Source organism: Artemia franciscana, chromosome 1 (assembly GCF_032884065.1).
Source record: "Artemia franciscana chromosome 1, ASM3288406v1, whole genome shotgun sequence".
Lineage (NCBI taxonomy): Eukaryota > Metazoa > Arthropoda > Branchiopoda > Anostraca > Artemiidae > Artemia > Artemia franciscana.
Genome location: NC_088863.1, coordinates 63,231,094 through 63,254,274, shown reverse-complemented (window position 1 = coordinate 63,254,274; position 23,181 = coordinate 63,231,094). Strand labels below are relative to the sequence as shown.

At 36.1% G+C, this 23,181-nt stretch overlaps 1 protein-coding gene and 1 long non-coding RNA gene across 5 annotated transcripts in view; both read right to left on the bottom strand.

Moving 5' to 3' along the window:
- Window positions 1-23,181, bottom strand: part of LOC136032687 (uncharacterized) — a 198,218-nt gene that overhangs the window by 108,504 nt on the left and 66,533 nt on the right. The window lies entirely within an intron of this gene.
- The window catches only part of LOC136032646 (protein singed wings 2-like), a 94,466-nt gene that overhangs the window by 25,620 nt on the left and 45,665 nt on the right, over window positions 1-23,181 (bottom strand). For all 4 annotated transcript variants that reach the window (XM_065712949.1, XM_065712925.1, XM_065712934.1 and 1 more), the window contains exon 6: window positions 17,475-17,633. In XM_065712949.1, the coding sequence (XP_065569021.1) occupies window positions 17,475-17,633 (159 nt within the window). The remainder of the gene's footprint in view (window positions 1-17,474; window positions 17,634-23,181) is intronic.

The window sequence follows — 23,181 nt, the reverse complement described above, 5'->3', positions numbered from 1 at the left end:
GAAGTATATCTTCGGACATTTTTGACTTATATTTTTCCCATAAATCTGTAGGAGCTGATGGAGAGCAAGTTGTTAAAATGATGCCAAACAATGCACGAATTTGACTTGGGGTTGACGTTTCGCACGCGTCATTGATGCAGTTATCCCAGTGTTGGTCATTCTCCAATAAATTCAGAGCTTGGCATGCACTACGGTAAGTGTCATGTATAGTACCATTTACAGTCCTCAAATACTCAAAGGATGTCGGACCGGGTACATTCACCAAAAGCAGGCGTAGAAAGAAGCATTCATGTTGATTGGGGTGAACAGTGTAGAGTCTTCCTATCGTGGTATCTTTGAAGATGGTAGGTTGGCCGTCGACTGACTTACCCTGGTTTCGACGTTCAAATACTTTATTTTTAGTATTCCACGTGTAATACGAAGGCACTTCAGTATACAGCAGTTTTTTTGCAAAAGAATCATTTTTGCAAAGCGAAAAAAAAGCTGTTAATGTTGTATCCGGTGGATTCAGGACTCTTTGTTGCACGTTGGTTTCCGTGAAATAAACACGTTGACCATTCTGTAAATGTACCGCTAAGTGAACAACAGCTGGACTACGTTCATGTATCGGAAATGAAAGAATTCGCCAAACAGCTTCATTACTGCTTATGTATCTTCCAGCCTGATATTCTACGATTTCATCGAAATCTTTGATTTCGGACTGCAAGCCAAAAACTGCCATGTCACTGCCTTTGTTGACGTATTTACATATGCATTTGATTGCCTTTACGGAATTACAGTATTCAACGTTTATGTGTGCATTAAATGTTTTTGATAATAAAGGGGAATATGGAACAACCCACTGGTTATCTACTTCGATGGTGGTACCGTTACGCTTCTTTATTATTGCTGTTTTACCGCCATCTTCAGTAGATCTTCTTCTATATTGTGGGTAACCATCATTGCCAGTAATTGTTTTGGGTACTAAAAGTCGAGGATATTGCTTTGTGCACCTTCCTTTGGCCATGCATGGTGAATTTTCGTTCAGTGCACCGCAAGGTCCATGTATCATATTTTTTACAATAATATCATGTAACCCCTTATCGACATTTTTATCAGGTATTTCAGCGGAAATCACATCATCAATTTCGTTTGAAGTAATTTTTTTATGTAGCCAGATTAGTATATGTGCGTGTGGCAAACCTCGTTTTTGCCATTCCACTGAGTACATCCAGCATCGCACTGACCCAAACACTTCATGTTTTACAAGGTAGTTTATCAGTGATTTCAACTTTTGCCGGAAGAAACGTGCCGTAATGTCATGCCTATGAACCGCCGATTGTCCTTGAAGTAAAAGCTGCAGTATCTCGTACCAAGATTGATTACATGTAAATGTAATAAATAAATCTGGACGACCATAGAGACGAACATACGCAATAGCATCTTGAGCATATTCATGCATATGACGGGGACTGCCAGCATATGACGAAGGTAAAATTGTTAATCTTCCAACGTTTGTGGTATTACCGTCATTTATAACTGCATCTCGCAAATGAATGTATTGTTCAGAGCGGAGCTTGGTCTGATTCAGGCGGATATATAGCAAACGTTCTGATTCAATTTTAGCATACATATCCACGACAAATTGGTGAAACAATTCACGGCATTTTAAAATATAATTTTCTTCATCCTGCCGAATCATTAGTCTATAGGAATAATAATGCATTGCACTGCATTTCTTATTCATTTCTTTGTTAGTGGCTGGATTCATCAATTTAATATTAAAGTGATAGCCGTCGGCTCCATCCCAAAAAATGATAGGATATTGTAGGGCATCGTAGCATCGATGAGTTTCAGCAATTCTTAACAACTGAGCGTTTCGCTTATGTAGAATAATATCTCGAGGTAAAAACTGATCACCGACCATAACGATTGCCACTTCGTCGATAGTCGGAGCATTGTATCTACGCACATGTTGGCCAGGAGGCGTTTTGTCAGCGGAAATAACAATTTTATGAGTATCAGTAGGCATCAAATCGATGGCTGTTTTGAACAGACGCACTAAATTATTATTTTCGTGGAAAAGATGTTGCAATTGGGAAACGATTGTCCTTTCAACGTTGGGAGAAATTTCGCAACGTGCATTCAATTCAGAATTTCTATCACTGATGAAGTACAATTGTAAAAATTTATGATTCTCGCCTGAGAATGGTAGAAGGGACCCTGCTTTATGATAAATTTGCCCTTTTACTTTGAAAGTAGACATAAATTGATCTGGATTTTCGATTTGGGCTCCAAACGACGTCATTTGGAAACATGAGTTGTATTGTCTGATTTTTGACAAAAAACGCTTAGATTCTGACGTAGTTCCAGTAAGGAAAGTCTTCAATGGCTCTGGTGGTGCAGCCAATAGAGGAAGTTTAACTTTTCCTGAGGCGCAACACATTCCCATTGTTTCACCATTGAATTTCAAGGCCTTGCAATAGGGACAAATTTTAGACATTGTCCCGATTTGAACACATCTACTCAAGCTATAATCATCGACTGGGTTGTACCTGAATGCCAGGCGATAACTTTCAGATTGCTCTGATTCCTCGGCACGCTTTCTTTTCTTACTTTCTCTATCAGCCTCAAGCCTGTTTCCCTGCTGTTCTTTTGATTCCTCGGCACGCCTTCTTTTTTTACTTTCTCTTTCAGAAGCAAGTCTGGTTTCGCGTTGCTCTGGTAGTTCCTCGACACGCCTTCGTTGACGTAAATTGCACATTCTTAATCTGGCCATTTCTCTTTGAACCGCAAGCCTGGTTTTGCTTTTTGGTAACATTCTATCTTTTTCAATGTTTTTCAATTTTTCAGTGTTCATTCTAACATTGATGTTAGAAAAAAATTTTACGTGCCAAGCATGCAAACACTCGACAATTTATAATAAAACTCAAAATTATAAATATCTGTTATAAGGTTTTCGAATTACTTTAATCTATTGTCAAAATATATAGAAATATTTATGCAATTCCCAGTTTCTACATTTTTAGTTTCAGTTTGCTTTTCAGTTTAGTTTCATTTTTATATATATTTAAGATATAATCTGGCGTAACGGACAGACAACTTATTTTTATATATATAGAAGATAGATTTTTATATATATAGATACAGTTTCTTCTTTAGTTTTTTTTCTTTTTTAGTTTTTTCTTTTTTTAGTTTCTTCTTTTTATTGATTTGTTTTCTTCAATTTCTCAATGTTCATTCTAACATTGACACTTGGAAAAATCTTTACGTGCCAAGCATGCTAAAGCTCCAACAATTTAAATTAAACCTCAAATTTGGGGTATCTGTTTTAAGGTTTTCGAATTACTTTAATCTATTGTCAAAATATATTGAAATATTTGTCCAATTCCCAGTTTTTTTTTTAGTTTTTTCTTTTTTTAGTTTTTAGCTTTTTTAGTTTTTTTTAGTTTTTTATCTTTTTTAATTTTTTACGTTTTTTCTTTTTAGGTTTTTTCTTTTTTTAATTTTTTTAATTTTTAATTTTTTTTTTTTTAGTTTTTTCTCTTAGTTTTTTTTTAGTTTTTTACCATTTTTCTTTTTCGAATTACTTTAATCTATTGTCAAAATATTTCGAAATATTTATGCAATTTCCAGTTTTTACATTCTAGTTTGTTTTCTTTTATATATATGAAGATATAATCTGGCGTAACGGACAGACAACTTATTTTTATATATATAGATATATATATATATATATATATATATATATATATATATATATATATATATATATATTCACAGGTGGGACATAGGGACACAACTACAATGGCGCGTAACTAATATGGCGCGTAACGACTTACGCGCGCGGGGGGGCTTGGGGGGGCGCGAAGCGCCCCCACCAACTAGGTGTTGGGGTGGCGCGAAGCGCCACCCCAACAGCTAGTATACAATATAAATAATGATATTTTTTATTGGCTCAAAATAAGGCTCTGGCGTTCTCCCACTGTGGTTGAAGACACCTCTCCCTCTACTCAGATTCAGATCAACGAATAAAAAACGAATTTGAAAAAAAAACAAAAAATTAAAGATAAACAAAATTCAATAAAAGACCACAAATTATAAGAATGAAAATAAAATGCATTTCAATACAATGATTTAATTAATTTAATTATAAAGTAGAAATTTGGCCAACCCATCCTTTCGTTCTCCAAAAGCTACGCTGTTTTTCTCTTAACGCTTTATCACAGGATTTTTAGTCCCAACAGCATCATCATTCTAAGCAATTTACTTGCGACAGGAACCAGAATGCCTCTAATTATCACATTTGCTTGTATCATCTTTCCTATACAGGGGTTTAGTTGAAGTTTTCTAAAATTGTTATGTACCTTCCTTCAAACTTAATAATCCAGGGGGTTTAGGGGGTTTACCCCCCCCCCCCCCCAATAAAATGTTTGTCTGACTCGTAAAAATGTAACAAAAATGGATATAAACAAATTATTATTCGTTTTTGAGGGTTTTTTTTGTGTAAAAAAATTTTGTAAAAATTTTGCAGCAGTATAACTCCCAGAAATGGATTAGAAATTCAACATTAGTACATGGTGAATGTCAATAAAAACAGTCGCTTAGTGTATCTTGGAAGTATATATTAAATATCCTTATTTTGGAATTTCGCCAATGAATTTCAACATTCATCCGATTTCGTTCTTTTACCGTAACATATACATACGCACTTTAAAAACAAAAGAAGAAATCTAGTAGTTTGTCAAACTTTACCGATCGACTCAGAAGGAAATATAAGCATATATGCTGAATCCAGGTACACACACGATGATTTGTTTTCGACAAGGGAAGCTCATATTCGCTAAAGCAAGCCTTCTAATCTGACTTTTCGGGGTCATTCCTTTTCACCACCTAGTATTATATTTGGAAAAATTGGAACACTGAGATTTTCTGGCCTGAAAAAACAATCTGTTTTTTCATTATCAATATATTTTTTTATGATAATTTTCATTACCATCAATTAAAGAAATATTCCCCCAAATCTCGCGCATTTTGTGTCATTAAATAAATCTGACATTTAAAAACGGGACGCTTCCTTCATCATTAAAGTATTCCAGAATATTGGCTCTTTACAAAGGAGAGGAGACAAAACAAAACAAAGGACGGGGAAGACCAAAAATTCTGTTTGGGGGCGGCTTAGAGATATTATACGATTTTGTTGTAGAAGGAATAGGTCAATAGCCAGACAAAACTTACTCAAAAACCTATTCTAAAAATACAAATTCGTAATTCTTCATGACTTGTTTATTGAATATCAGGATGTATAATTAATATTATTAATATGCAAAAGTTTCCTGTAGAATTTAGGACACACTCTGAAATTGTGAAATACCTCAAATAAAGATCGTTTATTGTCGACAAGATACATTTTCATAGGCATCTCATGCCTGCTTTTAGTCAATACTATATAATAGCATTTTAGTCGTACTACGTTAATTGTACCCAGCATAGGGCAAAATCAGGGTACACCAAAACCAGGCATTGCAAAACCCTTTTTACTAGTATTTTATGGTATATGGTGTATGGGACGACCCCCCCTGACCCCCCAAAAGTAGTGTTACACCTTACAACAAAGTTTATTTTAAACAGCTTTTTTTAATTGAAGTTGACCTGGGTAAGGCTGTCCCTCCATCTGAACCGGTGCCTTCCGCATGGGTGCTTCCAGCCATGCGCAGAGGGATCAAAACTGAATAGTGTGCTGATTTGTATTCTTGCTGGCATGAAGACCAAATGGCTGACCAATGATAGTAGAGAATAAGACCTAAATACCTAACTAACAATTGTTGCGTGCTTTAATCAGCTAGGGAAACTCCTGATGGTGGCATGGAAAAAGAAGGGCAAAGAGCTCACTGAAACATCTTCTGTTTGTAACCTATCATAAATTAATTTGTCTGTATAATTTAGAACACGGATTATTTGTTAAAAGAAGGAAAAGCAAAGGGGCAAAGGGGGGAACAGAGCCCATCCCCTCCAATTGACGACACTGGTTTTATACCATTAGTTAAATCAGTTTCGTTTATTCTAGATTTTTTCGTACATTTAGTAATGCTGGGACAATACCAATATTTTTAACGATTCAGATTCCAGTCCTGACTGCCTTGAATCTAAAACGATTATAAATTTCGATACGTTTCCAAGGATACTTTTTTTACGGTAATGACAAGAACTAAAAGACTCTACAAAGTCAAGTTACCTAATAAAGTTTGGTTCATGAAAATTGATGATGGTTGATCATATCATTGAATATCATTGGTTGATGGAATTAAACATGTTTCTGGATTAAAAAAAACAGCTATAGATCGTTTGCCTTAACCAAATTTTAGGCTCAGAACATAATAATGAAAAATGCTTGGAAGTTAATAACGTGTTTTACAATAAAAGTTCATTTTCGTCAAAGTTGCAGGTAGGAAGACAACTAAAAAAACAGTGGACACTCTCGATTGCTATATTTTTGGACATTTATTTTTTCACCAAAGTAAGCCCAAAATGAGCTTTGGGCTTAGAAACATGCTACTAAAATAACAAAATAAAGAAAAAGGAAAATTCCAAAGTTTATCGTCGCATGCCTTTTTTCACATACGAAATATAGAATTCCCAGAATAATTTGTTATTCTCCTCTATGGCTGGTCGATCTATATATAAAAAAAATTACATGTTGCTTACTAATAGCTGATGAGGGTGCACAAAAAGTCTGTTCAGTCTTCAAAGTGATAACAACAGTTTTTGGATTTATTGAGTTTCAAAACTTGCTTTGAAATTGCATCAATTCACCGCCTTGAACTTTAATTGATTCAGCGACCTTCTCAGTAATTTTTTTGCAGCAAGTTAACCTAATCAATTATTGCTCGCCCGACTGGACCCTCATTTATGGATAGCTGTTATGAATATAGGGTATGGCATAAGTGATATAAGACAAAATTTATATTCTCCCAGATCGAATTTTTTTCCAAGGCAACTAATTAACAAAATTGATAAAGATAAAATTTAAAAGCATGCAGTAAAATATTTTAATAAGGAATCCCTCAGATAAACTATGAAATTATGTAAATTTTATTTGGATGTTGCAGATAAACTAAGAAGAATCCACCCAGTTTCTGCTTTTTTGGTGACATTGTCAATTTGTTTAAAATTCGACTGAGAACCAATGAAAGCTTGCCCAAATTGGCTATTCTTGATTTACCTGATGTGCCGTTAATATCTAATGAGCCAAATACTAATTTTGTATCTCGTCTGAATGACACCGTTAGAATGCTGAACTTTCTTTTCGAAAAGAAAGAAATCACATGTACCATCCCTCCTACCCTAGTTCCATGGCCTTCTGCTCCTCCAACTGTGTCTAATTTTGTCCCATTTATTCTTACAAACTTACCGTAAGAGCTAAAATCAAGCAGCCCAGTAAAGCAATATGAATTTATAAAAAAAAATTGCTTGTGCTGAAAAGGTAAAGGACGTGCAGCTAAAAAGTGATCGCCTTATCTTACATATGTCTAGTGAAGTCGCCAGTAACTATTTCTGTAGGCCTAAACATTCGCTCGAAAGTGGTAAAAAAACGAGCATTTAGGTCTAATTCGAATCAGCTCCACACACTTTGGTCAGTGCTCTGTCGTGTTGCTCACTTTTAGCAGCAAAGAAGATCATGAAGACGCTGTGAGATTCGGAATCCCCTTGTTCCGTGTTTCAAACCCCATGATTAGGCCCAAACAGTTTTATATGTGTCAAGGTTTCGGCCATATTGCTCGTGATTATGTTTAGGATTAGAAGTGTAGTAGACGTGGCGATAATGGTCATGGGAACACCAGTGGTAGTGTAAGTGCGGCATCTAATGTGAAATGTGCAAACTGTTCCAGTAATCACGTCAGCAGCAGTTTCTGCTGTTTCGAGATTAAGAGTTGTTCCGCTTCCAGTGATAATTCGTTTCCCCAGTCATACTCCCAAGTTCCAATCACAGGAAAACAATGATAAGTAATTATCCAACTAGTGTTAAGCTTCTGTTCCACAACATGGATAGGGCCAGAAAAAAGTTAGATATATTAGCACTCACTTTTAGTTTGTTTGATATAGTGTGCTTTGCTGAACACCTTCAAAACTCAGATGATGCTATGGGGCTTACGTCGTCATATGGAGATGACTCTTTTATTCGTCCTGCCAAAACAACTCGTGGCAGACCGTTGGGTGTCTTCGCAGTTGCTATTTATAGAAAGTTCCAGGGCAACTAGTTTATGCTAATGATGTATTTATTGCAGTTGAATTAGAGGAAGTAACTGTATTATGTTTACACACGCCACATACCTATCCTAATCCTACATCAAATCATAAATTCGCGTCAGCTTGCGCCATATTATAAAAAATTACGCATAAGATTAGGGCATTGGGGAAACAAATTCTGCCTTGTGGTGACTTTACATATTTAAAAATTATGCAGTTTCACGTTCTCAAATGTTAACAGCCTCGTTTCACTCTAACCTACACATCTTACGAAAAGATAAGACTTAAACTATCTACATAACTCTGGTATCACCTCGGTTTAGATTTTATTGTAGTAGATTTTGAACAGTTGACAAACCTTAATGTACATGCATCAAATATTTTTTAATTAGTGATCATTCCTACTTAAAACTGTCTTACTCTTTTCCAGCGTCTTGCCGGGAGGATGAGGGGGGAGTAAACAGTTCACAAAAGTGTTGAGATAAAATTGACACAGGGTTGTATCATACAAATTCTAATTATATGTTGAATAAACATTTAATTAACAATTATAATTATATAATTATTATATATTAAGGTATCCTGCTGAAATATTAAATTCGCTTAAGATTGCTGCAAATATTGCAGTCTTAATAGTATCCATAAGAAAGTAACACGCGTAAATGGGGATGGTCTGATTTCCCTGTGTTAAAAGAAGCTAAATTCCGTCATCATTTTTGGTATAAAATATGGAAGGATTGCGATAGACCTCGTTCATGTGTAGTACAGTACCCGTAGCGTACCGGGCACTGCTAGCCAAGAAATCTACAATTACCATAGCAATCTAATTAGGAAGAACAAGTTTTTTTTCAACCAGGAGTGAGGAGAAACAGTAGAGCTTTAAATGGATAGAAATTACTTAGTGTATGAAGAAGGGTGCCCCAACTGACGCTCCCAATCTCTACTTAAAGCTTTATACTGGTTTAAAAATACTTCTTATTCCATATTAACTGCCCTTGTGTAAGAGCAGTTGTTATATGCATTGGGATAAAAATTAAAACTTTGGTGTAAAGAGCGGAGGTTCTTAGTAATGCCTAAAGGACAAACAAATAACCTAGAACATCAGATGTGACAAAACCAATCCAAGCAGCTAAGGTAAGTGATATTGAAAAAATATCTGAAGAAAGGATAAAAAAAAACAAAAATATACGATTAGAAGATAAGCGACAACGAGAACTAAAACGATTAAGAAACAAACGTGATAGCTGAATCGGTCATTGACACCCCGAAATGGACCAAAAGTTGATTTCCTCTGATTGATAATTAACTTTCGGTGTCAGCAGACTGAAACAAGGGGATTTTGACGAAGACTACCAACTCAAGGATGAAAGTTGATTTTTGGGTTTTGAATTTTCCAGAAATCGTATTGATCTTTGGTGCAGAATTTTAGAATTTTGAATGCAGAAGTTTAGCTCATCCGCTTCAAAATGTTCAATACGTATGGCGACTTTTGCCACAGCAACAACACATCTGAACATAAGTCTTAAAACCAGTCTGAAATCGTGAGCTCTTTTCTTTATAGGATATAACTGAGGTATATCCTATATCGTTTCTGAAATTCAGTAATTTGAATATTTTCTCAATTTCCGTATCTGCAGTATTAAATTAGAACTCTTAGGGAATGTTGAGGGGGATAATCAATGGAACAAAAAGGCAATATCTGTACACTGACACTTCTAATAGTATTACTACTGCTACTATAGCGACTACTACTAAGACTGAGGATATTGAGGTGAAAATTTTTAGGAGAGGTTGAGAAGAAAGTTGGATTAAAACGAAACTTAATGTGCACATACAGATTGTCAAAAGGGCGAATCAGCAATATCCTAGCAACAGTTTACCGTAACAAGCTAAAACTTCCAGGGCATGATGAGGAGAGGGTTCAACTGATCAATAGACAATATGTCCATACTAGTTATGCTACTACTATTAAGGCTACTAATTTCATACTACCACTACTAAGGCTAAAGGTATGGAAGTGAATATTTAAGTGAGTGTTGAGAGGGAGTGTTGGACTAAATCAGCAACTTTATGTGTATATAAAATTTCAAAATGCTGTTTTTCAGGCATGGCTTAGGATATCCCGTAGAAACTTTTTGGGAATATTTTGAAGGAAGATCAATTAACCAAAAGGCAATATGTGCATACCACTACTAATGCTACTACGACTGCTACTACTAGTGCTACTCCAACTACTACTTCTACTGCATCTAATTCTAAGATTATGAATGTTAAGGAGAAAATCTTAGGAAATATTGAAGAGAAAGTTGATCTAAATTCAAACAAACCATTTACATACAGCTTATCAGAGGGGCATAACAACAATATCATCGCGACATCTTATAGCATTAAGTTGTAACTTCCAGGGCTTCATGAGGAGGATGTTTAACTGGCCAAAAGGAAACGGTCTACTACCGCTACAGCTCCTACTATTAGCACTATTACTACTAGCAGTAATACCCCTACTACTATTACTGTGACTACTGCTACAACTCAGGCTAAGGATATGAAGAGGAAAATTTCAGGGAATATTGAGGGAGAAGTTGAATTGAAACAAAACAGACTCTGTGCATGCAGGCGTATCAGCATTATCTTAGGAGCGACTTGGAGCATGAATTTGAAAGTTACATACCTTGTTGAACTACCCGAAAGGCAAATATTTGCATGGTACTGCCGCTATTTCTACGACTACTGCTGCTGCTACTACAACCACTGAGAGTATTAAGGTGAAAATTTCAGGGAATGTTGAGACAGTGTTGAACTATGGTCAAACAACTGGTTACGGAAATATGTTGAACCTTTCAGTGTGTGTTGAAAGGAATTTTGAAAAAATAAAATAAAAGGTGTTATACGTATACTTCTGCTAATGCTACAACTACCACAATTATTATAACTACTGAAACTAAGGGTATTAGGATGAAGAAAACGAGGAACTTTAAAAGGGGGATGTTGAATTAAATCAAAACATCCAACGATTATTAAGATTCTCAAAAGGGTGTATCAGCAATATCTCAGGAATGGCAGAGATTATCAAGTTGAAACTTTCAGGTTATGTTGAGGTGGATTCTGAACTAATCAAAAAGTATTATGTGCATACTACAGCAAAGATTATTGGTATAAGTGAGGCTAATAGTATTAAGGTGAAACTTTCACGGAATGTTTAGGGGGAGTTTCAATTAAATTGAGACAAACTATATGCATGCAAATTTTCAAAAGGTCACGACAGCAATACCTTACGAACAGCTAAGAGCAGAAAGTTGAAACTTTCAGGGCATGTTGAAGAAGATGTTGAACTATCCAAAAGCAACTAATGCATATTACCACTATTGCTACTATTACAAATGCTACGACTACTACATCTAATGAGATTAAGTATAATAAGGTAGAACTTTCAGGGAAGATTTTGGAGGATGTTAGATTAAATCAAAATACACGGTTTGCATTCAGGTTGCCAAAAAGGCGAAAGAACAATTTCTCAGGAACAGCTTAGAATATTGATTTGAAACTTTCCAGGCATGTTGAGAGGAAGGTTGAGGAAACTAAAAGGCATCCGTGCTCACTGTTACAACTACAAATGCTGCTACTTCTACTACCGTTATCGCTGTTACTACGACTACTACTAATGATGCAAAACTAAGGAAGTTCTGCCAAGAATTTTCAACTAAATCGGAACACACTATGTGCTCGCAAGTTGTCAAAAGCCCGTTGTTGAAACATAATATTTGAAATTGGGAGAGAGGACATGTTTAACATTTAGCATTCAAAAGGTCATCAATCAAAACATGGTATGGGCATTCTGGTTGTCAAACAAGGGAAAATAAGAATTACTGAGGGTGTTAAGCTGGAAATTTAAGGAATCAATTGACCAAGGCCTTCTTCAGGAGAATATTGAAATAACCAAGACACTCTATGCGTATTTGTACTATTGCTACTACTACAACTGCTACGGCAACGAGTACTTCTGCTGCAGCTACTACAATGACGACTGCTACTAGTACTACTGAAGCTATGAGTATGATGGTGAAACTTTCAGAGAATGATGAAGAGGATAGTGAGCTGAACTAAATTGAAGCACGCTATGTAGAATGCAAGTTATTAAAAGGTCGTGACAACTTTGTCTTGGGAACAGCTTAGAGTGATAAGCAGAAACTTTCAGTGCATGTTGAGGGGATTGTTGAACCAACCAAAAGGTATTGTATGCATACTACTATTACTGCTTCTACTAATACTACTATTTCATTTTTGACTGAAAAAAATAGCTGCTACTAAAGCCAAGGGTATTAAGAGCAGACTTTCAAGAAATACTGAGGGGTACGTTGAATTAAATTAAAAAAATACTGCGCGTGTGCAGACTGTCAAATGGCCGCATAAGCAGTATCTTGAGAACGGCTAAGAGCAGTTATGTCCAATCTACGGCCCGTTTCGCAAGAGATTTTTTGCTGTCCGATAGGAATTTTTACTCCATGTAGTATTTCTTTAGTAGAATTACCGAAAATTGAATAGTACTAAGCATTTAAAAATATTTAGCTTCATCTCCTAATTTGTTGACATTTATGCCACACTTAAAGAGGCTTCGTGCATAATACACTGATTTTGTTTCTTTTTCTATGCGTATTATTTGTTTCTATTTTCAAAGATGAAATTAATGGCTTTTAATTGTTTCTTTATGTACCCATTTTTCTTGAAATTTAATAGGTTCTGCGTTCCATTGCTTTATTTTGAGTGACAATGCAGCCCAATGTGATGTGGCCCACTATCAGATTGGGCATCCGCGTTTTAAAGTATTAGGTCAGAGATTTCAGGGAATGTTGAAGAGTATGTTTAGCAATAAAGATACCCTATGTGTATACTACTAGTAGTAGTAGTGCTATTACTACTGTTGTTATTAATATTACTATGGCTAATGGTATTAATTAGGAGCTTTTAGGGAATGTTGAGGGGAAAGTTGGGCAGAAACAAAACAGATTATTTAAATGTAGGTTGTATACACGAGGTCTTAGCAACATTTCAGAAACAATTTAACGTATCAAGTTGAAACTTTCAGGGTATAAGAAAAAGATTTTAAACTAGACCAAAAAGGCACAATGTGAATACTATTGCTGCTTACGACTAACAGCATTACTGCTGTCACTACTAATATTACTAATACTAAAGGTATTAGTTAAAAATTTGGCGAGATCGGCGAGAATAGTACTGAAATGAAATGAAACACACTATGTTCATGAGTTTTCAATGGGTTGCATTGGCAATATTCCAGCAACAGTTTCAAACTACCAGGGCTCAGATATTACAAACACTTTTGCTGCAACTTCTACTATTAAAATCAGAGCCAGGAAAATGGCGGTTGGAACGATTAGGTCCAATCAGGCCCCACGTTTGAAAGGGCCCCGCGCCATCATCAAAATGAAAAACTGATTTCCAAAATCGTCAAATGTTCTTAACAATTCCAGTAAGCGTTGCTTCTAGAGAGATCACTTTCCAGACTAAGACCAATAAAAAAAAACTATGTGATATCAATAATAAATCAGGATAGACTAAATAGTTTAGCAATCATGTTGACTGAAAGTGAAGAAACAAGGAAAATCGATTCTAAAACCGTTTTAGAAGCATTTGTAGAACAAAAATCTGAGATATGTAAATGTATGTGCCCATATACGATGATGTAAATGTTAAAAGGCATTTTCAGCAGTTTCATAATATCTAAGACATAAATGAACAAACTGGACCATAGGATGACACAAGATCATAGGAACAACCTGAGAAATATAAATGTACGATGGGTGTTCATCAACAACCTAGGCCATCATAAATAACAAGACCAATCCACAAAACTAAGGCAAAAGGGACTGAAAAAATATCAAGAGCAATGATAAACGAAAATAAAGATCAAAGAGAATTGTAGTTAAAATATCAGAGAAACCAACAAAAAGAATAAGGCAAAATCGAAATTAAAGAATATAGAAATATGCAGTTAAAAGATCAGTGACAGCAAGAATCACAACGTCTCAAGAACAAAAGTGAAGAACAAAAAAAAAATATATATATGCGGTCACAAGACATATGACGGACAATGAAGATTAGAATGAATCAACACCAAAATGAAGAGCAGAGAAATGTATGGTTAGAAGATATAAGACCGCGAGAACAAAGAAGTATGCAGTTAGAAGATAATCAGCAGCGAGAATTACAAGCAACAACGGGAATCAGAATTTGCCAAAGATGAAAGTGAAAAACAAAGAATGGTAAAACTAGCACACACGCTAAAGCAAGTATCAAGAGTGTCCAAAATGACAGTGAAGAACAAAGAACTGTGCTGTTAAAGGACAGCAAAAATAAGAACGAGTTAATAATGGAAGTACAGAAAAAAAGACGGTACCTAATGGTACCGTTTTCTCTAGGAAGAAATATTGTGACACACAAACAGCTATGCTAAAGTTGGCATAAAAATAAAATATATATATATATATATATATATATATATATATATATATATATATATATATATATATATATATATATATATATATATATATATGCTAGATTTGAATTTTTCTTAAAAATTTAATATATAAAGGGGGCCCCACAAAAAATTCCATCGGGCCCCGCACCTAGTCAACCCGGCCCTGATTGGTACTCCTACTACTATTACAGCTGCTGGTACTACGACTACTCCTACAATAACTACTACAATGACTACTACTGCTAGCACTACTGAAACTAAGGGTATAATGGTGAAACCTTCAGAGAATAATGAATTGAAGCACACTATGTAAGATGCAGGTTAATATAAGGCCATATAAGCTATATCTCAGGAACAGCTCAGAGTATAGAGTTAAAATTTTCACTGCATGTTCAGAGGACCAACCAATGGTACTATATGGCATGAACCAACCAAATGGTACTATATACATACTACTATTACAGTATCTGTTACTACTAATCCTATTTCGTTTTTGATCAACAAAACCAACAACTACTACAGCTAAGCGTATTAAGAACAAATTTTCCAGAAATATTGAGGGGCAAGTTGAATTCAACTGAAACACGCTTTGTGCATTAGAATCTCGAAACCACGCCAAAATGAGATTCAGCTGCGGCGGACACAAATATGCTCGGCGACGGCTCACCGCTGAAATATTATCGGCTGCACACCGTCAATTGTTCGGCGTTTAATCTATTTTTAGAATTTTTTGGCTACTTTTAAAGAGTTTTGAAAACTTAAAGGAGCAGCATTGGTAAAATCCTAGAATATACGGTTTTTACTATGTTGGAAAACAGTTGAGTTAGATGAATTTGTAGAATTTTTTCTTCAAATCTGGGCCACTTTTCCTGTTTTTCAAAATCTCTTCAATCAGCATTTAGAAAAGTTTCAATTTTCAAACACTTTCCCTCTGCCTCAATTATGCAGTGGATATTAACTTTCACTTTTATACACTAAGATGGACATCGTCAAAGTTAACGTCAGTAGTCTCAAGAATGACTTAGGAAATTAAGTTGAAACGTTCATGGTTTCTATTATTACTATTTCTGTTCTTGCAGTTGAAATAAATCAAATCATCCAGGTTGTCAAAATAACATCGATACAACGTTTTATGAAGGATAGTAAGTTTTATTTTCACAAACAATTGTGGAGGTGTAAAACTAAATGAATGGATACTATGTAGATTAAGTCAATTACATTTTCGGCTTCGTATCAATTATCAATCAATGACAATCATTCACGTGATTATAATTCGTAAAATATTTGGCCCTGTTATCATGGGTCCCGGGTAGACAAGGGGCCGGGTGGGGTCACACGACTTGCGACCCCCAAACCACTTTTTGGCTGGCATGATATAAATTTTACAATGACGCAAGAGCATGGCATCAAACTTAAAAGTAAAACTCCGTTAGACTTAGATTATGCTGATGATTTAGAGTATCTTAGGATGAAAAATATAGGAGAATGAATGATGTTTCGGTAGTGTTGAAAATTTAGGGTACAAGAACAGGTTTGAAAATGACTGTTAAGAAGACTAGGTCACTTGTAATAGGAATAAATTAAGGTGAAGATCGATGAATTGGATAGCTTCAATTACCTGGGTAGTATTATTAGTAGAGAGTGTGATTGCTGTGAAGATACTAAAAATTGAGCAGCTGAGGCCCAGGTTTTTTGTTTATTTTCACGATTGAAAAAAAGTTTTGAAGAATAAGATAGGTCTGCAAACCAAGATATAATATTGGAAGCAACAATGATGACTATAGTCAAGCACATTTACAATGTGCACTTCGGCAGACCAAGGAGGATTTGTAAGAAGTTCACCAGAGGAGTTGCCTAGCGATTATTTTGGGTGCCGGGCTTACTGACCGTATTTCAAATAGTTAACTGTACAAAAAATATGTTTATATCCCGCTTTCTAGGGCTTTAATGAGAGAAAGGTTGAGATGACAACAACAAGTTTTGTGGATGAAGCATGACAGGTATCCAGAGGTCGTCCTCTTTAGCCATCCATCTTGGGTTAAATGAAAAGCAGGTTGTACCCCAAATGGGATAGAAAGATGTCGTTACAAAGAATTTAAAAGAAACTGATACTTCTTAGTAAGATGTAAAGACGGAAGCTTTGAATAGAATGGAATTGAAGAGGACCGTGCGCAGGAGTGTTGGCCTCAGACCGCTTGGTGCTGCAATGAACTATTATCATTAGTAATGGCAGGGGTATTCATATACAAATAATACTTATCCAATAAGGGGCTAGTAAGAAATATCAATCTTGCTACAACCGGTTCTGATGAACTAGTACCGCTTGGCACTGATTAAGCCTGGACATGTGCTTTATTTCTTTTCAATAATAGAAACATTTTTATGCACACAAAAGGCAAAAAAAAAAGATAGAACGAAATAAAGCAAACTGCAGACTTATAAGCACAGCTCAATTCCCAAGGACTCCAAGACAGCTTCTATCTTAAGGAGCTGACAGGCATTTGAAAGATCCGTTAATTAGCAAAATCTTACCCCAACAGAGAAGAAGGAAAAAAAAGAATCCCACTATAGAAGAAGTAGAGCCCTTCATAAAATAAAATTAGTATGTACAGTTTTGATCTTGACTCCCTCTTTCTCTAGCCAAAAAAAAATTCCAGCGGATGACCATGGTCCCTGTTGAATTTTTTAGTATGTTAATGTAAGAAATATTTAACAGACAAAAAAAAACAACAGAAAAACATTAACTTACGTAAGACAATTTGTTTTCTTGAAGACTCAGGGCATGAATATTAGACAACCATGCACTACCTTCTAATCCTGATAATGAAGATATGTTGTTATTATCTAAGAAAAGCCTATTTAAACGTCTATAAAATTGGCTCGATGCCAATGGTCGCAAATCACTGACCTGTAATATAATGTAAAAATTATTAAGTAGCTAAAAAAACTGAAATTAAGACAAATGTTGTAATACTAATTTTTTTTTCAAGGGAGGGCGGAGTTAAAACAAAAACAAAAAAAACTTTAAAAAACACATAAAAATTTGTTTATATGAATTTTGTTACCTTTTTTCGAGCCAAACAAAAATGGAGGCTGGGAGGGGAACCCCTAACCCCTTCCTCTTCTGAATATATGTATATATCTATATATATAAAAATAAGTTGTCTGTCTGTCTGTGGATGGATCAGGTGACGTCATGTTTCGGCTGACGTCATGAAATTAGTTGCCGTCATTTTTGCTTTGAAGGTGACGTCATTCAAGTTATATAAGACATATGTTCGCCGTCATGTTTCGGCTGACGTCATGAAATTAGCTGCCATCATTTTTGCTTTGAAGGCGTGACGTCATTCAAGTTATATAAGACGTATGTTCGCGTAGAATTATATTAATGCTTAAGTTTATAATGACTGATGAAGATGCTCAAAGAGTCTATGCAAGAAAACTTGCTGCTGATAGAGAAAGTCAGAAAAGAAAGCGTGCCGAGGAACTACCAGAGCAACGCGAAAGCAGACTTGCTGCTAAAAGAGAAAGTGAAAAAAGAAAGCATGCCGAGGAACTACCAGAGCAACGCAGAAGCAGACTTGCTGCTAAAAGAGAATGTGAAAAAAGAAGGCGGGCCGAGGAATTACAAGAACAGCAAGAAATCAGGCTTGCTGCTGATAGAGAAAGTAAGAAAAGAAAGCGTGCCGAGGAATTACAAGAACAGCAAGAAATCAGGCTTGCTGCTGATAGAGAAAGTAAGAAAAGAAAGCGTGCCGAGGAATCAGAGCAATCTGAAAGTTATCGCCTGGCATTCAGGTACAACCCAGTCGATGATTATAGCTTGAGTAGATGTGTTCAAATCGGGACAATGTCTAAAATTTTTCCCTATTGCAAGGCCTTGAAATTCAATGGTGAAACAATGGGAATGTGTTGCGCCTCAGGAAAAGTTAAACTTCCTCTATTGGCTGCACCACCAGAGCCATTGAAGACTTTCCTTACTGGAACTCCGTCAGAATCTAAGCGTTTTTTGTCAAAAATCAGACAATACAACTCATGTTTCCAAATGACGTCGTTTGGAGCCCAAATCGAAAATCCAGATCAATTTATGTCTACTTTCAAAGTAAAAGGGCAAATTTATCATAAAGCAGGGTCCCTTCTACCATTCTTAGGCGAGAATCATAAATTTTTACAATTGTACTTCATCAGTGATAGAAATTCTGAATTGAATGCACGTTGCGAAATTTCTCCCAACGTTGAAAGGACAATCGTTTCCCAATTGCAACATCTTTTCCACGAAAATAATAATTTAGTGCGTCTGTTCAAAACAGCCATCGATTTGATGCCTACTGATACTCATAAAATTGTTATTTCCGCTGACAAAACGCCTCCTGGCCAACATGTGCGTAGATACAATGCTCCGACTATCGACGAAGTGGCAATCGTTATGGTCGGTGATCAGTTTTTACCTCGAGATATTATTCTACATAAGCGAAACGCTCAGTTGTTAAGAATTGCTGAAACTCATCGATGCTACGATGCCCTACAATATCCTATCATTTTTTGGGATGGAGCCGACGGCTATCACTTTAATATTAAATTGATGAATCCAGCCACTAACAAAGAAATGAATAAGAAATGCAGTGCAATGCATTATTATTCCTATAGACTAATGATTCGGCAGGATGAAGAAAATTATATTTTAAAATGCCGTGAATTGTTTCACCAATTCGTCGTGGATATGTATGCTAAAATTGAATCAGAACGTTTGCTATATATCCGCCTGAATCAGACCAAGCTCCGCTCTGAACAATACATTCATTTGCGAGATGCAGTTATAAATGACGGTAATACCACAAACGTTGGAAGATTAACAATTTTACCTTCGTCATATGCTGGCAGTCCCCGTCATATGCATGAATATGCTCAAGATGCTATTGCGTATGTTCGTCTCTATGGTCGTCCAGATTTATTTATTACATTTACATGTAATCAATCTTGGGACGAGATACTGCAGCTTTTACTTCAAGGACAATCGGCGGTTCATAGGCATGACATTACGGCACGTGTCTTCCGGCAAAAGTTGAAATCACTGATAAACTACCTTGTAAAACATGAAGTGTTTGGGTCAGTGCGATGCTGGATGTACTCAGTGGAATGGCAAAAACGAGGTTTGCCACACGCACATATACTAATCTGGCTACATAAAAAAATTACTTCAAACGAAATTGATGATGTGATTTCCGCTGAAATACCTGATAAAAATGTCGATAAGGGGTTACATGATATTATTGTAAAAAATATGATACATGGACCTTGCGGTGCACTGAACGAAAATTCACCATGCATGGCCAAAGGAAGGTGCACAAAGCAATATCCTCGACTTTTAGCACCCAAAACAATTACTGGCAATGATGGTTACCCACAATATAGAAGAAGATCTACTGAAGATGGCGGTAAAACAGCAATAATAAAGAAGCGTAACGGTACCACCATCGAAGTAGATAACCAGTGGGTTGTTCCATATTCCCCTTTATTATCAAAAACATTTAATGCCCATATAAACGTTGAATACTGTAACTCCGTAAAGGCAATAAAATATATATGTAAATACGTCAACAAAGGCAGTGACATGGCAGTTTTTGGCTTGCAGTCCGAAATCAAAGATTTCGATGAAATCGTAGAATATCAGGCTGGAAGATACATAAGCAGTAATGAAGCTGTTTGGCGAATTCTTTCATTTCCGATACATGAACGTAGTCCAGCTGTTGTTCACTTAGCGGTACATTTACAGAATGGTCAACGTGTTTATTTCACGGAAACCAACGTGCAACAAAGAGTCCTGAATCCACCGGATACAACATTAACAGCTTTTTTTTCGCTTTGCAAAAATGATTCTTTTGCAAAAAAACTGCTGTATACTGAAGTGCCTTCGTATTACACGTGAAATACTAAAAATAAAGTATTTGAACGTCGAAAACAGGGTAAGTCAGTCGACGGCCAACCTACCATCTTCAAAGATACCACGATAGGAAGACTCTACACCGTTCACCCCAATCAACATGAATGCTTCTTTCTACGCCTGCTTTTGGTGAATGTACCCGGTCCGACATCCTTTGAGTATTTGAGGACTGTAAATGGTACTATACATGACACTTACCGTAGTGCATGCCAAGCTCTGAATTTATTGGAGAATGACCAACACTGGGATAACTGCATCAATGACGCGTGCGAAACGTCAACCCCAAGTCAAATTCGTGCATTGTTTGACATCATTTTAACAACTTGCTCTCCATCAGCTCCTACAGATTTATGGGAAAAATATAAGTAAAAAATGTCCGAAGATATACTTCATCGAAAACAGTTAGAGACGTCAGACATGACTTTTGATTTTACACCAAAAATTTATAACTACACTTTAGTTGTTATAGAAGATATTTGCATAAGTATGGCAAACAAACCTCTTCAGGGTTTGGGAATGCCTTCACCTAACCGTATCGCTGCTGTTTCGACATGTGTAGAATTGGATCGTGAACAAAGTTACTGTACGAGTGATCTATTGTCGTATGTACAAAATAACATTTCCAAGTTAATGTCGGAACAAAAAGACATTTATGATACGATAATGCATTGTGTCGATAACAACGTTGGAGAAATTTTCTTTTTGGATGCGCCAGGAGGTACTGGTAAAACGTTTGTGATAAAACTGATTCTGGCATCAATTCGATCTAAAAATGATATAGCGTTGGCAATTGCGTCGTCCGGAATAGCCGCAACATTGGTGCCTGGTGGAAGAACTGCTCATTCCGCTTTGAAATTGCCTCTGAACTTGCATTCTACAGAAACTCCCACGTGCAATATTTCCAAATCATCTGGGATGGGTAAAGTATTGCAGCAATGCAAACTTATTATTTGGGATGAGTGCACAATGGCACACAAAAAATCGCTCGAGGCTCTGGATCAATGCTTGAAAGATTTAAGAGGGAATTCGAAACCCTTTGGCAGCACATTAATATTACTTGCAGGAGATTTCAGGCAAACATTACCTATAATACCTAGATCAACTCCTGCAGACGAAATGAATGCTTGCCTGAAAAATTCTAATTTATGGGCACACGTAAAAACATTAAAATTAACTACAAATATGCGTGTCCGATTGCAAAACGATGACTCTGGTCCAACATTTTCAGATCAATTGCTAGCAATGGGAAACGGAAAGCTCCCAGTAGACTCAATTTCAGGACGTATACAACTACCTGCTGATTTCTGTAATTTAGTGACGTCCAAAAATGAATTGATTGAAAATATATTTCCGAATATTCTAAAAAATTATAAAAATAATAAATGGCTAAGTGAAAGAGCGATTCTCGCACCCAAAAATATAGACGTCCACGAAATCAACAATATTGTTTTGACCAAGATTCAAGACCAGGCAGTCCTTTACAAGTCAGTCGACACAGTTTTGGAACCAAATGAAGCGGTTAATTATCCATCTGAATTTTTAAATTCCATAGATCTTTCAGGGTTTCCACCACACGTGCTACAACTAAAAATAGGCGTACCAATAATATTGTTACGTAACATAAACCCACCAAAGCCTTGCAATGGCACTCGACTTGCCGTAAAAAAAACAATGGAAAACCTAATAGAGGCCACAATCCTGACAGGGCCTTTTGAGGGTGAGGCTGTTCTTATTCCTCGCATTCCCATGATTCCAACAGATCTGCCTTTTCAATTTAAAAGATTGCAATTCCCAATTCGATTAGCATTTGCAATCACCATTAACAAAGCTCAAGGTCAATCATTAGAAAAATGTGGTATTGATCTTAATACTGATTGTTTTTCCCATGGACAATTGTACGTTGCATGTTCGAGGGTCGGTAAACCTGACAATCTATTTATATGCAGCGAGAATTGGACAGCAAAGAATGTTGTATATTCGCAAGTTTTACGCAGTTAATTTGTATTTCGGAACCAAATGAAGCGGTTAATTATCCATCTGAATTTTTAAATTCCATAGATCCTTCAGGGTGTCCACCACACCTGCTACAACTAAAAATAGGCGTACCAATAATACTTTTAAGAAATATCAACCCACCAAAGCTTTGCAATGGCACGCGACTTGCCGTAAAAAAAAAAAAATGGAAAACCTAATAGATGCCACAATCTTGACAGGGCCTTTTGAGGGTGAGGCTGTTCTTATTCCTCGCATTCCCATGATTCCAACGGATCTGCTTTTTCAATTTAAAAGATTGCAATTCCCAATTCGATTAGCATTTGCAACCACCATCAACAAAGCTCAAGGGCAATCACTAGAAAAATGCGGTATAGATCTTAATACAGATTGCTTTACCAATGTACAATTGTATGTTGCATCTTTGAGGGTCGGTAAACCTGACAATCTATTTATACGCACAGACAATGGGACAGCGAAGACTGTTGTATATTCACAAGTTTTACGTAGTTAATTTGTATTG